Source organism: Pithys albifrons, chromosome 2, assembly GCF_047495875.1.
Source record: "Pithys albifrons albifrons isolate INPA30051 chromosome 2, PitAlb_v1, whole genome shotgun sequence".
NCBI lineage: Eukaryota > Metazoa > Chordata > Aves > Passeriformes > Thamnophilidae > Pithys > Pithys albifrons.
Window position 1 is genome coordinate 44,595,067 of NC_092459.1, and position 12,997 is coordinate 44,608,063.

The 12,997-nt window shown below is 38.3% G+C and overlaps 1 protein-coding gene across 1 annotated transcript in view; it reads right to left on the reverse strand.

Moving 5' to 3' along the window:
• Nucleotides 1-3,354: 3,354 nt before the first annotated feature.
• The window catches only part of SEC63 (SEC63 homolog, protein translocation regulator), a 63,380-nt gene continuing 53,737 nt past the window's right edge, over nucleotides 3,355-12,997 (reverse strand). Inside the window, exons 17-21 of the mRNA XM_071548856.1 lie at nucleotides 12,290-12,448; nucleotides 11,252-11,353; nucleotides 6,289-6,387; nucleotides 5,002-5,106; nucleotides 3,355-4,469 (exon numbers count right to left, since the gene is read on the reverse strand). Coding sequence (XP_071404957.1) covers nucleotides 4,326-4,469; nucleotides 5,002-5,106; nucleotides 6,289-6,387; nucleotides 11,252-11,353; nucleotides 12,290-12,448 — 609 coding nt within the window. The 3' untranslated portion in view covers nucleotides 3,355-4,325. The remainder of the gene's footprint in view (nucleotides 4,470-5,001; nucleotides 5,107-6,288; nucleotides 6,388-11,251; nucleotides 11,354-12,289; nucleotides 12,449-12,997) is intronic.

Here is a 12,997-nt window from a genome sequence, read left to right on the forward strand (position 1 = left end):
TTACAATCTATTGTGCTAATTCAATTTATTAATAGGTTTCACAGCCAGTAACGGTTCTGTTATTTAATTGAATGATAAATACAAACAATTCTGGCAGAAAATTATTTCTACCAAACTAAATAGTGTCAATGTGGGCTCAAATCACATCTTAAAACAAAACACTGACACAAAAGAAATGAAGTGCAAACCATGAACATGACCCAGATATAGTATGTACAACTTTGGTACCTCAGCTAGGGCTGAATACTGAACAGGAATCACACAAAGTTCTCTGTTCTGTTTGCTCCAAACACAGCACAGCCAACAAGCACCTGCTTACCCTACTAAATAGAAATGAATTTAAGCACATGTATAACCTCTAATCAAGCACTTGGATGCTCTGCCAAACCTTGAATAAACCCTAACAAATGAGAGCACCACTGTCATGCACGGATTCTAAAGACGATTCTGCCGGGGGCATTTTCACATTTCTCTGCATAGAACATAAAACTTGAATGATCATGGCACCCCAGGTACTCTGCAAATCAGCTCTTCAAGGCATAGGCATCCTTGTGGTAGAACCACCTAATGCATCTTTCTCTGCAGAGCTTAAAATACAGCTGAATCAGATACCTTCACAATGACCATCTTACGCAAATACCTGTCCAAAAACTAAAACAAAGCCATGTTAAAGCTCGAAAGAGACTCATTAACAATCCATTTCCTTTAAAAAGCAAAGATCTGGCTTACTTTCTCTTCCAGGTTTTTATTTTAAAATAATTTAATAATAACAATAATAATTCTGTCATTAAAATGGGTTTCTTTCAGCAGTTTTATATGAAGAGTCAGCAAGGAATTGGGGGTCGGGGGTGGGTGAACTCACAGAAAAACAGATACAGAGGGGATGCAAACAATAGCGTTTCTTGAAAAGAAAAAAAATAGATACAGAACCCCTCCATCTATGTCTTCTCCCTCTCCAGAAAGGGGGAAGACAAAGCCAAACCTACAACTCAAAATACGGTATGTATTCCCTGGAAGAATCCCAGGCATTCCTGAAGAAATCCATGTCCCTGCCTCCCCCTGCTGAGCGCAGCCGGCAACTGCGCCTGGTCCTTGGGAAAAGCATCTTCTCTTTCCCTTCAACTCGAGGGTTTTCCCACTCACAGACACTTGTCAGTATTTAATTACCTTTAATATTAATCAACCTCTGTCAACATTTGGGGGGAAGGGAGCGGGGCAGGGCAGAAGGTTAAATCATATTACATAACCAAAACAGAAAAATCTTATAATTTCTTCCTTTTACCTACACATATCTACTTCAACAGGTAGCATTTATCTGCCCTAAATATAATTCACGGTGCTTCTTTCTGCTAAGTGCAGTTACAGCACTGTGCACACGTAGGTGAGCTGGGCCAGAAGCAGAGCCAGTGGCACTGCATCATCCTCCTGCCTGTCCCAGCAAAGTCCCATTTCTACTCCTCAAAAGTGCTGCAAACCCCGAAGGTATTTGCAGCATCCTGGTTGAGTGGAGTGTCAGACTCTGCAGATGCCTGCTCTGACCTAGAACAAGGGCCTACAAAAATGAGTGCCACAGCAGAAAGGCAGAAATAAATCTATTCCCACCGAAGGAATACTAGCTGCTTCCCAATTATGCTTAGTTCACTCTTGCACTCTTGCACAGGGCAGCAGCAAAGCAGATTTGATATCTAGAACTTTATTTTGCTTTTCAGTTACTAGCCCAGAGTTTCAGAAGAGTTAGGTACAAAACTGGCTAAACTCATTCCTAAACCTTATCAAAAAGTGAGGCATCCATAACAGCGAGTGCAAAATGCTGCTTCTTCCTTTAAAGCTTTGCCTATCCTGGTAACTTAGGAGGGAGTTGGTCAATGTTTGAACGACATTCAAATTGTTATCAAAAAATGGTTATTAATAGACACAACACACAACAGATGAACCAACTCCGTAATGTTCGGCATCTGTAATTGGGTGGTTTCAATTGTGTGAAGCTCTTAAATCTTGGCCCCACTTTAGCATCTGTCTTGGAGGATGCTGTAGAATCATGCAGAACCACACAGCTGGCATTTTTACAAGAAAAAGTATCAGCACACCTTCTTCACATTATCAAGATTCCCAATATCACCACAAGTTTTCTTTTCACATCTTCTGTTAAGTTACCTTGACTATACAGCAGACATACATTTGAAGAAGTATTAGATTTAGCCTTTGTTGGCTCAATAGAACTACCCTTGGTTTGCAGACTTTCAGTGTAATCCCAGCTGTCAGCTTCGATCCTTAAGAGGCAAATAGTTCAGTGTTCCGACCAGGAACACGATTCTTCTTTTTCCTTTTAAAATCATTTCAATGCATTCACATCTTGCCAGTACATACCTTGACTTATAACACTAAAATTTAGGGATCAGGGGTCAGAGCACAGCCCAACTTTTCCCCCACTGAATGCTTTTATTATCAACTATACCTCCTAACAATAATCACTTTCCTGCTTTTAATAACCGCAGAATTTCACTATGAGTTGTTATTACAGAACAATGTAGCCTTAGCATTCACTTTGCCTACTTGCTTGAGAGTCACAGACTCTTTACTATCACTTCTCTCATCAGTGCAGTGTTTGGCTCAAAAGCCTATGGAATGCAACTAGAGCTTTTTTTGTTGCTATTTTTCTACTATATTTTGCAAATAAAACCTGGAGTTAAAAGGCATCAAGTGTAGAAGCCATTTAATTTAAAGCTATTCTTCATCCTTGAGTTAGAACACCTGACATTGCGTATGCTTTACAAGAGTTTGTTCTGCACAATGTCCACTTCAGAAGTACTTGGAAAGATACCATAATCTCATTTAGAACATCTTCAAATTTTATTCGCATCTACTGCAATTACAAAGAATATAACAATGTAAATTTGCATTTAAAGTGACAACCCTTTCTAATAAACAAGGTCACAAATTAGTGTGCACCTATTCTGGCTTTGGGCAATTTTCATAGGATGGAAATTTTCCTTCATGACAATTTGTCACACTTTACAGCATTGCATTTTCATAGTTCAATACATAGGAACAGAAATACACCTGTTCCTACTTGCAGAACACTCATAGGTATTTATGAAGTATAAAATGCAACAATGTCAACAACTTTCATTTGTTTCATTGAGAGGAAGAGAAGGAAGAATCCATCCGTCAAGTCATATGATACACTAACAGCCCTGATTCTCTCCTCCCTGAATTTATGCTCTAATTACACTTGTTATTTTTTTAAAACAGAAGTAGGAACAGAATCACTGTCTTGTTTACAACCCTACAGGAGACTGAGGTAAAAAAAAACCCAACCAAATTCAGACAAAGATGCACACTATTACAAATGCAAACAGCCATCAAATTGTCCAGTTTATTCATGGGAATTCAAAATTGATACAAAACATGCCCTCTCTGCATGTTGTGTTTTACCCTTAGAGTGTTTCCGTCGGTGTCAGGTAGATTCAGAATATCCTTTGGCTTTCAGCATGTACCTTTTATAAAGGTATTACACAAAAGCCACTAACGTACATAACACATGGTCCCAAAATTGCTTTCAGACATTCTGTTTATCAAAAGACTCAGATCTTCAGCTGATCTGATGAAATAAAGGCTTAAAAATGTTTTAAGCCATTAATAAGTATCCTACGGCAGAGTCAAGAAAGTTTATGATTTCCATAATAATCTCGGGCATAAAAAGGCCACAGTCCAAAAAAAAGCAGCCCTCCAGAATATATGGAATGTGGCAATGGGTATTATGCCAATTTATAATGATCAGGTTAAGTAAAACAGATTTTTAAAGCTATGAATGATGTGAGCAGTATCACAGCAAAATAGTTAATGAATATCACAGAACCAATCAAGTCTGAAGGTTGAGCAGATGTTTCAATCAACAGAGATTTGTATAGTCAAATATACCGAAAAATTTTCTAAAATAAATTCTTAATGCAGAAAAATTGTGAAAATTTGCTCCTAGCTAATAGTACCTTTTATTTAAATTGGACCCTAAACTGATCAGACAATACATAGCCCACACTTTTGGACATTTATAATAAAAAAGCTTTTATTTTCAATTGAAAATGCACCATCCTGCACTTTGAAGGCTATAATGAGCCATAAGCATATTCCAAGGTGTATCAATGGCAACAGATTTGTTTCACCTCCACTGAGAAGTTACATAATGCACTCGTAATTGGTAAAGAAATATTAAATTCAGCCTTCTCAAAGCTTCTGTACTGTGTTTCTTGGTTATTGTACAAGTTCCACAGTAAGACCAAGAGTTTGCAGTATGTGCAGATATCGTAGTCAATCAATAGTATTGTTTAATCATCGTCTTCCTCCTCTTCCTCTTCCTCCTCAAAACTGTCTTCAAAGCCCTCACTGTCTTCCTGGTCCTCATCACCTTCTATTGCTGTATCCCACTGTGGGTGATTTTCTGGCACTGGTTTTGCTTCATGCACTTCCAGCTGTAAGGAAAGAGAAGACGGAGAAGAAATGTTAGAGACAATAAAGAGCAATGTGGGAAAACAAACAAACTCACCCACCCAAAACAAATGACACACCACCAAAAAAGGACAGTTAAAAAAACAACAAAACAAACAAAACAAATCCATCCCACCCTGAAAACCCAAAACAAAACCAGGAACTGCTTCCAGAAATAAGGCATGCCAGATTTTTCTCATTTATTGTATGAATCTAGGATGACCTCAAGTTGTAAAAAGCCAGAGCAAATCACACTCCAGAAATTGAATAAATGTTAGAAAAATGCAAATTAAAATACATGGGCACTGGAAAGCACCACAAACTTTAGTACTGTTTAATCTATCATAAACTTGCACTACTGACATCAGGCAGAAACCACTTATAAGTCCCTCCTTCCCACTTGTTTTAAATTAGGACAAGTTGGAATTCTTATAGATAACAGGACTTCTGGGATTTTAATAACCACATGAATTAGCTTTCAGTGTAATACAAATATATAACACGGTCCAACATCACCTTCAATGGTTTAATCTGGTCCAATCCCATATATGAATCTGATCTTAAATAAACTGTATACTGATAGTTTCCAGGCTTGCCTGGTGCTGGGAATTTCAGCTCTACCTACAAAAGAGAATTTATGCCATAAGTTCTTACTGCTTTCAAAAAACCACATTAAAACAAGCACCTGAGATCTTCAATAAATAATAAATACTACTACAGAATAACAGCTTTTTCTTCAAAAGTTTTAGTTGCTTACTATGACACTGCTTTGAAAATCTCTACATAATAAAACAGATGCAGAAAAGAGTCACAATACTCAAGCACAATACCTTCCATGAAAGCTGACTAATTATTGAGTCACATTTTTTTCTGAGTCAAACCAAGTAACGACATTAAGTACACAATTTCACCCTGTTGTATGCTAAATCTCAAAAACCCAAATAGGTTAAAATATTTGGTCTGCCTGAAGTATTATCTTTACTGCTACTTGAAGTTGAACATAACATCTGGTTTAGAAGAACAAACACATCAAGTCTTTATTTTTCAGCGAAGTATCAAGAACACAGCCTAAGGTTACAGTCTCAGAAAGGTTCACCATGAGCCAAAGCTCATTAATTTGTCACAGTCTGTGCTTTACAGAAAGAGGACACTTAGTATTTCTAACAAATTCGAATAACTTTAAGAATGTCATTATGTATGAATCCCCGGGCAGTTAAATGCCTCCCTGACATCCGATCCCATCAGATCTCAGAAGCTAAGCAGGGTCAGCCCTGGATTAGTACTTGGATGGGAGACCTCCTGGGAAATGCCAGGTGCTGTAGGTTCTAGTCCTGAGGACTTCACTGGCACTGTCCAAGCTCACTCGGCCGTGGCAGATGAACCTCAGGACTTAAACGGTGGGGCCAGTTCTGTGCACGCTGAGCCTCACCTAAAATCCACTGCGCAGGCTGGAAGAGCACACCCACGTGGGGACAGCCCTGCCCAAATCTGCGTTCGCGAAGTTTGGCCATACATACATACATGTAAGAATACTGGTTTGCACCAGAGTTTGATAGAAGGGGAAAAAAAACCCCAAACATATTCCACAAAGAAACTTGAAAATCATCTTAAATTATTTTTTCTTTCTTCATTATCAATTTTCATAGTTAAAAGGCTCTTCCCTACTTTTATCAGGAGAGGAAAGTTTGTTTTCCAAGTTAAGGACTAAGTAAAAAATATTAAAATCTAAATGTATTTGCATTCCACAGACACTTCAAGAGACTTTTGTAATACTCCAAACAGAAAACTCTCCCCGTACTTTACCTCTTCTTTATCTTTTAGTGTACAAACGTGATATGGCATACATATCAGCATCTGCTCCTTCCGGTCTGCAATATAGAGCCACCACCACTCTTGTTTTTCCTTTCAGAAAGGGAAAAAACAACAGGAAACAAAAACACCAGGATTATTGAATTCATAGAAGATGATGCCCCTGCACTTTGTAACAGGTCATTAGGAATCACTGGTCCTTCTAATACAGACAGAAAGGAGGTGGTTTATGTTTTGTGAGTTTTTATTTAAACTCTTGGATGTGCATCTATAAAAGACACAGTATATACTGACACTGAAGGAAAACATTATTACAAGTAACCGCTGGTCTCCAAAGGCTTCGTTCCATATATTCAACTTAAGCTACCATGTGGGACATGGAACCATTCTGAAGAATTGGGTCCACCAAGGGTTAATGAGCAACTTCATGTAATATAGTTCTTCTTTAGGTCCTTCAACAGAAATCCAGCCTGGATAAAAAGTTCAGCATATAAAGCAAGGAACACAAAGATAGAGGAAGAGCTCATCCCAGTAAAGTCTTTTTTAGGCAAATGTGCTTTGCCCACTTGCTTCCCTCCTCCAGAAAGTGGGAATCTGCTACAGGTCTCAAAGGTTTTCCCACTGCAGGCACCGAAGTAGAGTTCCTAAATTAAATCAGGTTTATTTAAATTAGTGTGGTTCTTCATAAAAGACAGAATCACTGTACAAAACTAATAGTTCTTTCTTCAACTGGAGTCAGATTTTTAAGTCTGTGGTGCAGTTCAGTAGCACAGACATGACAATTCTCAAATGGGAAAGACAGTTCTTCAGAATCAACTGTTCTTCATTTAAACACTACACCTTTGTGGTTAACCCTCTGGCACTCATTTTAAGCAGAATCCTTTGTTTTAATAAAAGCTGAAACCTTTTTATTGTAAAAAAAAGTTTGTTTAGTACTGCAAAGCAAGTTTCATTCATTCACTTCCTTAAGTCTTTTTTTAAAACAAGTGAGAATAGTGGAGGGTGAGAGGGGAGACTTCTTCATAGTGATGAAATATTTTAGTAGACAGGTAATAGTCAGAACAGCACAGTCTTACCTGTCAGGAAAAAAGGGGGAAAACACACACTCCTTTTACACAACCGAAATGTTGAACTGTATTCCAGAATAATTTTTATCCACCCCTGATAGTTTTTCAACTGGTCACATCTGTAACAGACTGGAGCCCTAAAGAATACACCTTATGACAGTTACAAGTCAAAGTTCCAAAGCAGGAGGCCAATTTCTATATATTTACACCAAAACCAATCAGGTAGTTGCTTCAGTGCCGCATAAAAGTGGTTGTTTTATTTCTAATCTAACAGGATGAGAAGGACTAAATGAAAGGATACAATGGATTTTAACATCACCACCGAGCACCTTCTAAATTCCACAGGTGGGAAGTATATGCTGATAATATATCAAATTTGAAGAATTTTTGTCTCTAATGAAAGAGTCAAAAGTTCAGGAGTTTTAGATATTTTTAATATTTCAGAAATCAATGTCTGGTCATCTGAAATTTAAATAATGTACGCTGAAAAATTACAGAAGTTCAATTAACTCCTTTTCCCTTTTGAAGTGACTAATTGCTATGCTAGTAATAACTATCACAATCTCACTGGAATATTCAACTATTTACAACAGCAAGACACTCACACCAACAACCAAAACACTGATTAGCACAGCTGAGTCCCAGAACAGAGGAACGTAAAATTAACTCAATATGTTAAATGCCCATTTCAGAATGTATAAAAGAAAAAGCAACTGCATCACAATAAAGCAACAGTGTTCCTTCCTGGGTTTGGAACAGGCAATGTGAACAGAACAAAAACCTATTTGTATACTATTTAAAACCAGAATATACAGAATTCTAAATTCTTCTTATGACCATTTCAAGTGATTTTCTTTATGAAAAACCATTCCATGTGATTACAAAGTTATTTTATCAGTAAGTTTCAACATTAAATATATCGTCAACCTTCTTGACAGCTGCAGCAAAGACGACTTATGCAGTCAAAGTGTTTATTTCTTAGCCAAGAAGCCTCTAGGAATAGAAAGATGAACAGTATAAACAGTAGAGATGAACAATACCCACAAGCTAGATCCATTATGGAATGCCTACACAGCATTTCGGGCCTATAAAGACTCTCACCAGAGAAAAAAGGATGTGCAGTCACATCAATACATTATTTTTGATGTTACCAAAACACTGTGCTGACTGACTATACATTGTGTATGTTTCTGTCACTCTCAGTGGCAGGGTATTTTTTTTTTTTAAGAACAAAGACCAAAACTGTCAAGTGGATTTTCACAAAAATTGGTAAAAAGATAACAGCCAAGGGGGGAAGAAATAGCAAGGCAAAAGACATTCACAGATATACCGCTCAAAGGAATCTATATAGTAAACTCTGGGGTCTGGAGCTTTACTTCCAAAAAGTGCCATTGCTTTTTTTACAGAGGACAACTGTGCAGGAGTGTCGTTTTCCTCTCTCTTATTGGATGGAATTTAAAGTTTATGCCTGTGAGAATCTGGCAAACTAAGAGGCAAGTGGGCAAAATGCCCTTTAACAGATGGGTGCAAGGTTTGGCATGGAAGGGTACCAGTATGTTCATGAAATTGGAACACCAAGGCCAGTTTCTACCTAAAAATGTCAAAACTACAATCTGTGCAGTTTCTGGATCCATGGATTCAGGAGCAGAAGATAATCATTTAGGAACCTGCATAGATTAAAGACATCTCTGGCAGAGTAATCAGCTACCCTGAAATTTGGATGAAACAGCAATAAGGCTGTCCCCTGAGAACAAGTATATTAGGCTCAGCTACACTCAAACATCTGCAAGTTCTGGAATACAGCATTTTATCCTTAACTCTGCATCTCTGAACTGGCCATGACCACAATACATATAATACTTTAAATAATAGATGCAAAAGAAAAAAACAAACCCAGCAATTACAGTGGACCTTGATCTTTGGACACTTCAGATCAACACTATCTGAACATGCTCCAGCTGCAGCAACAGCACCACGCTCAGCTGTGTTCAACTTCCATGAAATCAGTAAAGAAAAGCTGAAAATTTACAACCGCAGTACCATGAGAAAATACATGTGTATCAAGTTCAAGTACTCAGTTCAGCCCCAGATCCTTTTTAGCAATGAACTGTATTTAGGTTTTATCGTAGAACTCATCTATAGTTTGGTTAGACAAAGCTGAAGTTCACTCAGCTTTGTACAGAGTAAGTATAAGGAAAGCCTCAAGTCTAGTAAAAGAGAACCATAAGTAGTCAGCAACCCTGAGGCACTGGGCATAGCACATACTCACTGGCTAACCTCTGCCTGATGACCAAAGCCAGCTGCCTTCACATCAAGGAGGTATTAAGACTCTGCAGCGTATTTGACATGATCTAAGGCAGCCAGAAGAGCAGAATGCCAGTAATCCTTTCCCTGTTATGCTGGTGTACGGCCGGAAGCTGTACTGAAAGATGGGAGCACACCTAACAGTGCCAGGAAAATACAGCACTAAGATCAGCCATTACAAAATTACATGTCACTAGACCACACAGCTCTCAGCTAAGGCCTTCAGGAAAACAATTTATTTGCTTTATTTGCATATCCTCTCTGAGTCCTTAGCAACAGGTGTTGCTTCCCACCATTTGCTTTGTGATTACAGTAGGTAAAACCAGCAGAAACAGTGTGATCACAAACACATGGACTACAAAGTATATCTGCACATGCAACAAGCTTTATGGGGCACAGACATAGAGTCCTGTGGACAGAGAAGAGGGAGCAAATATACATATATACATTTTTCATGTGTTTTAGTCTTCTTTCTCATCTCAGTTGTCTCCTTTAAATCACTAGAGAAGCATAAGTGTTGCATCCTACCTCCAATTGGAGATAGCACAACGACAGAGAAGAGATCTAGATTACTTCCCTAGTCACAATGCAAGGAAGCAAAGGAAACCTCTGAACCACGGCCTGGAAAGAAAGTGTTGCCAATTTGGTCACCCTCAAACACCTAACTTATTTGCTTGGGACACAAACCCCATGCTTTGAAAAATCCCATCTTTTTCAAGGTTCCATTGCTGTAAGTGTTTTTCAGACCGAGTGGTTTGCTGTTTTGTGTAAGTAACAACTGATATATCAGAACACACTTTAAACACCAAAGGCTGCTGTAGAGACACCTGAGCCACCACTCTCAAATACACTCCTTTCTCTGATACCCATCCACACCTGAACTTGTATTTTTGAGCTCTACAGGAAAGACTGTTACATAGCTGGCTTGCACTACTTCCAGACCCCAACTCCACCTTCCACAGCCGCACACTGTGCTGCCACCACGTTGTTCCATTGAGACTTGAAGTCAAGCAATAAGCCAAAATAATCCACATCCGAATGACTCCCAAACTCTCCTGTCATTACTGTTAACACAGGAGGGGTCAGGACCTCCTCCAGTCCTAGGTGTTTGCAGTTAGATATAGAGTTAAGAGTAGAGAATTACTTGCTCTTTATTAGAGCTGTGCTTTTACATCCCATAGCAAAACAAGCAAAACAGAAGAAAAAAGGAATGAAAAAAAAAGGTAAAAGAAAAGGACTGTAAATTAGATCCCTATCAGAACAAAACTTTTCAGATATAATCTACCTATATGCAGCAGATCAGTAGAAAAAAAAAGACCACTTTTACACTACTGCTATCAAAAAGGAACCCTAAATTTCATATAAGTCTCTAGGTCTCTGGAGCTGGATAGAAAGAATAATAAACAAAAACTTTTTAGAAAAGTATCTGAAGGAGTTTAAGAGGATTTTATAAGTTAAGACTTTATAAAATTAATATTAACTTTTTCCAAGTATTAGATTGTTTTAAAATCCCAGTATTTACAGTAAAAATACAAAAAGAACACAGTTTCTCATGTTTCACAACTGCAATGTTTTCTATTACTAACCTCAGGAAAAAAAAGACTGTAAACAGGATGCGTTATCTTTGACTTTGTTTCAAGAAGGGCTCGTTCCTTTCTCTGTATACTCTGCTGTAATTCTTGCCACTCCTGTCAAAGATAAGGTTAAAGAATTACTGTGCACTAGCCATCTTCTGCATTAAAAGGACAGAAATTTTAGTCTATGAAAATGGTATATGCAACAAGTTCTTGTGCTACACTAAACATTATAAAGGGACAAGCATACAGAGATTGAGTTATACAGTACAATTAAAAGCAAAAAAATGCATGCAACAGTACAACTAGAGATCATCTAAGTAATCATTTAAAAAAATAAAAACGAACTCCCCAAAATGCTGACCTGTGAGGCTTGCACACATTCTTCAATACTCAGTTCTACAGCACTATCTACAAACACTGTCTGAGCTATAAGAGTCCTGACAACAAGTTTGATGATTCTTTTCCCAAGAGAAGCTTATTCTCATTCTGTATGGGACTTGCAGCTGTTACACTTGCAGCTCTTCCACTCTAACACCTATGGTGGAGAAATGATCTACCACCACAACGTCTCATTCTCAATTACATGTACAGCTTCAATTACTAACTTGACAGTGACTACAGTTTAGTAAGTACATGTGTAAGCTCGTTCAACTACTCCATGCTTGGAGCTCGCACTATGCAGCAAGCAACAGCCACTGCCTGTCAAGAGCACAGTTCAGGGGAGTGACTTTATCTCACAAAGCCTGCAGCAGCTAGTAAGCAAATTAAGTTAAAAGAAACACTATAATCTTCTCCTGAAGTTTAGCCATTTTTCTCATGTCATTTTTAAGTTTTCTGACTATGCTACAAAGACCCTTCACTACTCTCTCTGAAACAAACTTGCAATGATGAAGCTCCTAGACCAGACTGAGGTCTGAAAACCTCTGGAGAACTGATATTACTTCTTCATCCTGATGTTGCTTAGCCTGAGGGGATGCTAGAGGATTAAAATGCATCTTCTTTCAACCCCAGAGGCAACACTACCCTTCAAGATAAAGTAAGGCTTACAGCTTCATCATCTTTGTTTTGCTTCTCGTCTTGTTCTCTGTCAGAGTCTCTGTCACTCCCATCATCTTTTTCACTTTGAGAGTCCCGGTTTGTTTCTTCTTCTTCAGAATCACTTCCTTTATCAGAAACCTCCTCCTCCTCTTCCTTCACAACAACTTCCTAATGGGAAAATAACAGAAAAAAAACACCTCTAACTTAGTTTGTCTGCATCACTTAGTACACAGCACTCACCTCTTCTAAGGTCGCACAATCGACGCTCTTCTTGTACCACAGAGTATGTCTACAGTAAAGGGTAATCCTTTTCCCATGATGTTCTGAGAGGAGAAGGAAGCAATTTTCTTTCTCCATATGGCACCCACAACAGGAACAGGGAAAAAACCAGTATTTGATTCCCAGATTGGATGCCCCTGAAATTGTTCAAGGCCAGTTCAGATCAGGCCCTGGGCAAACTGCTCTAGTGGGTTGCAACTCATGTCAGAGGGGTAGGAACTAAATGATCTTTAAGGTCCCTTCCAATCCAAACCATTCTATGACTCTGGAACTGCATTTTAAAAAGTCTTAGGAAAATTACAGAGAACTTAAGAAACTGCATACAACACAGCCCATGAGGTAGAGAAAACACTATGCAGTGGAAGCATGAAGGTAATAAAGCTACTTAATTTATCAGAACAAAGTCTCATTTCAGTCTTTTCCCGTAAGGGAAAAGTA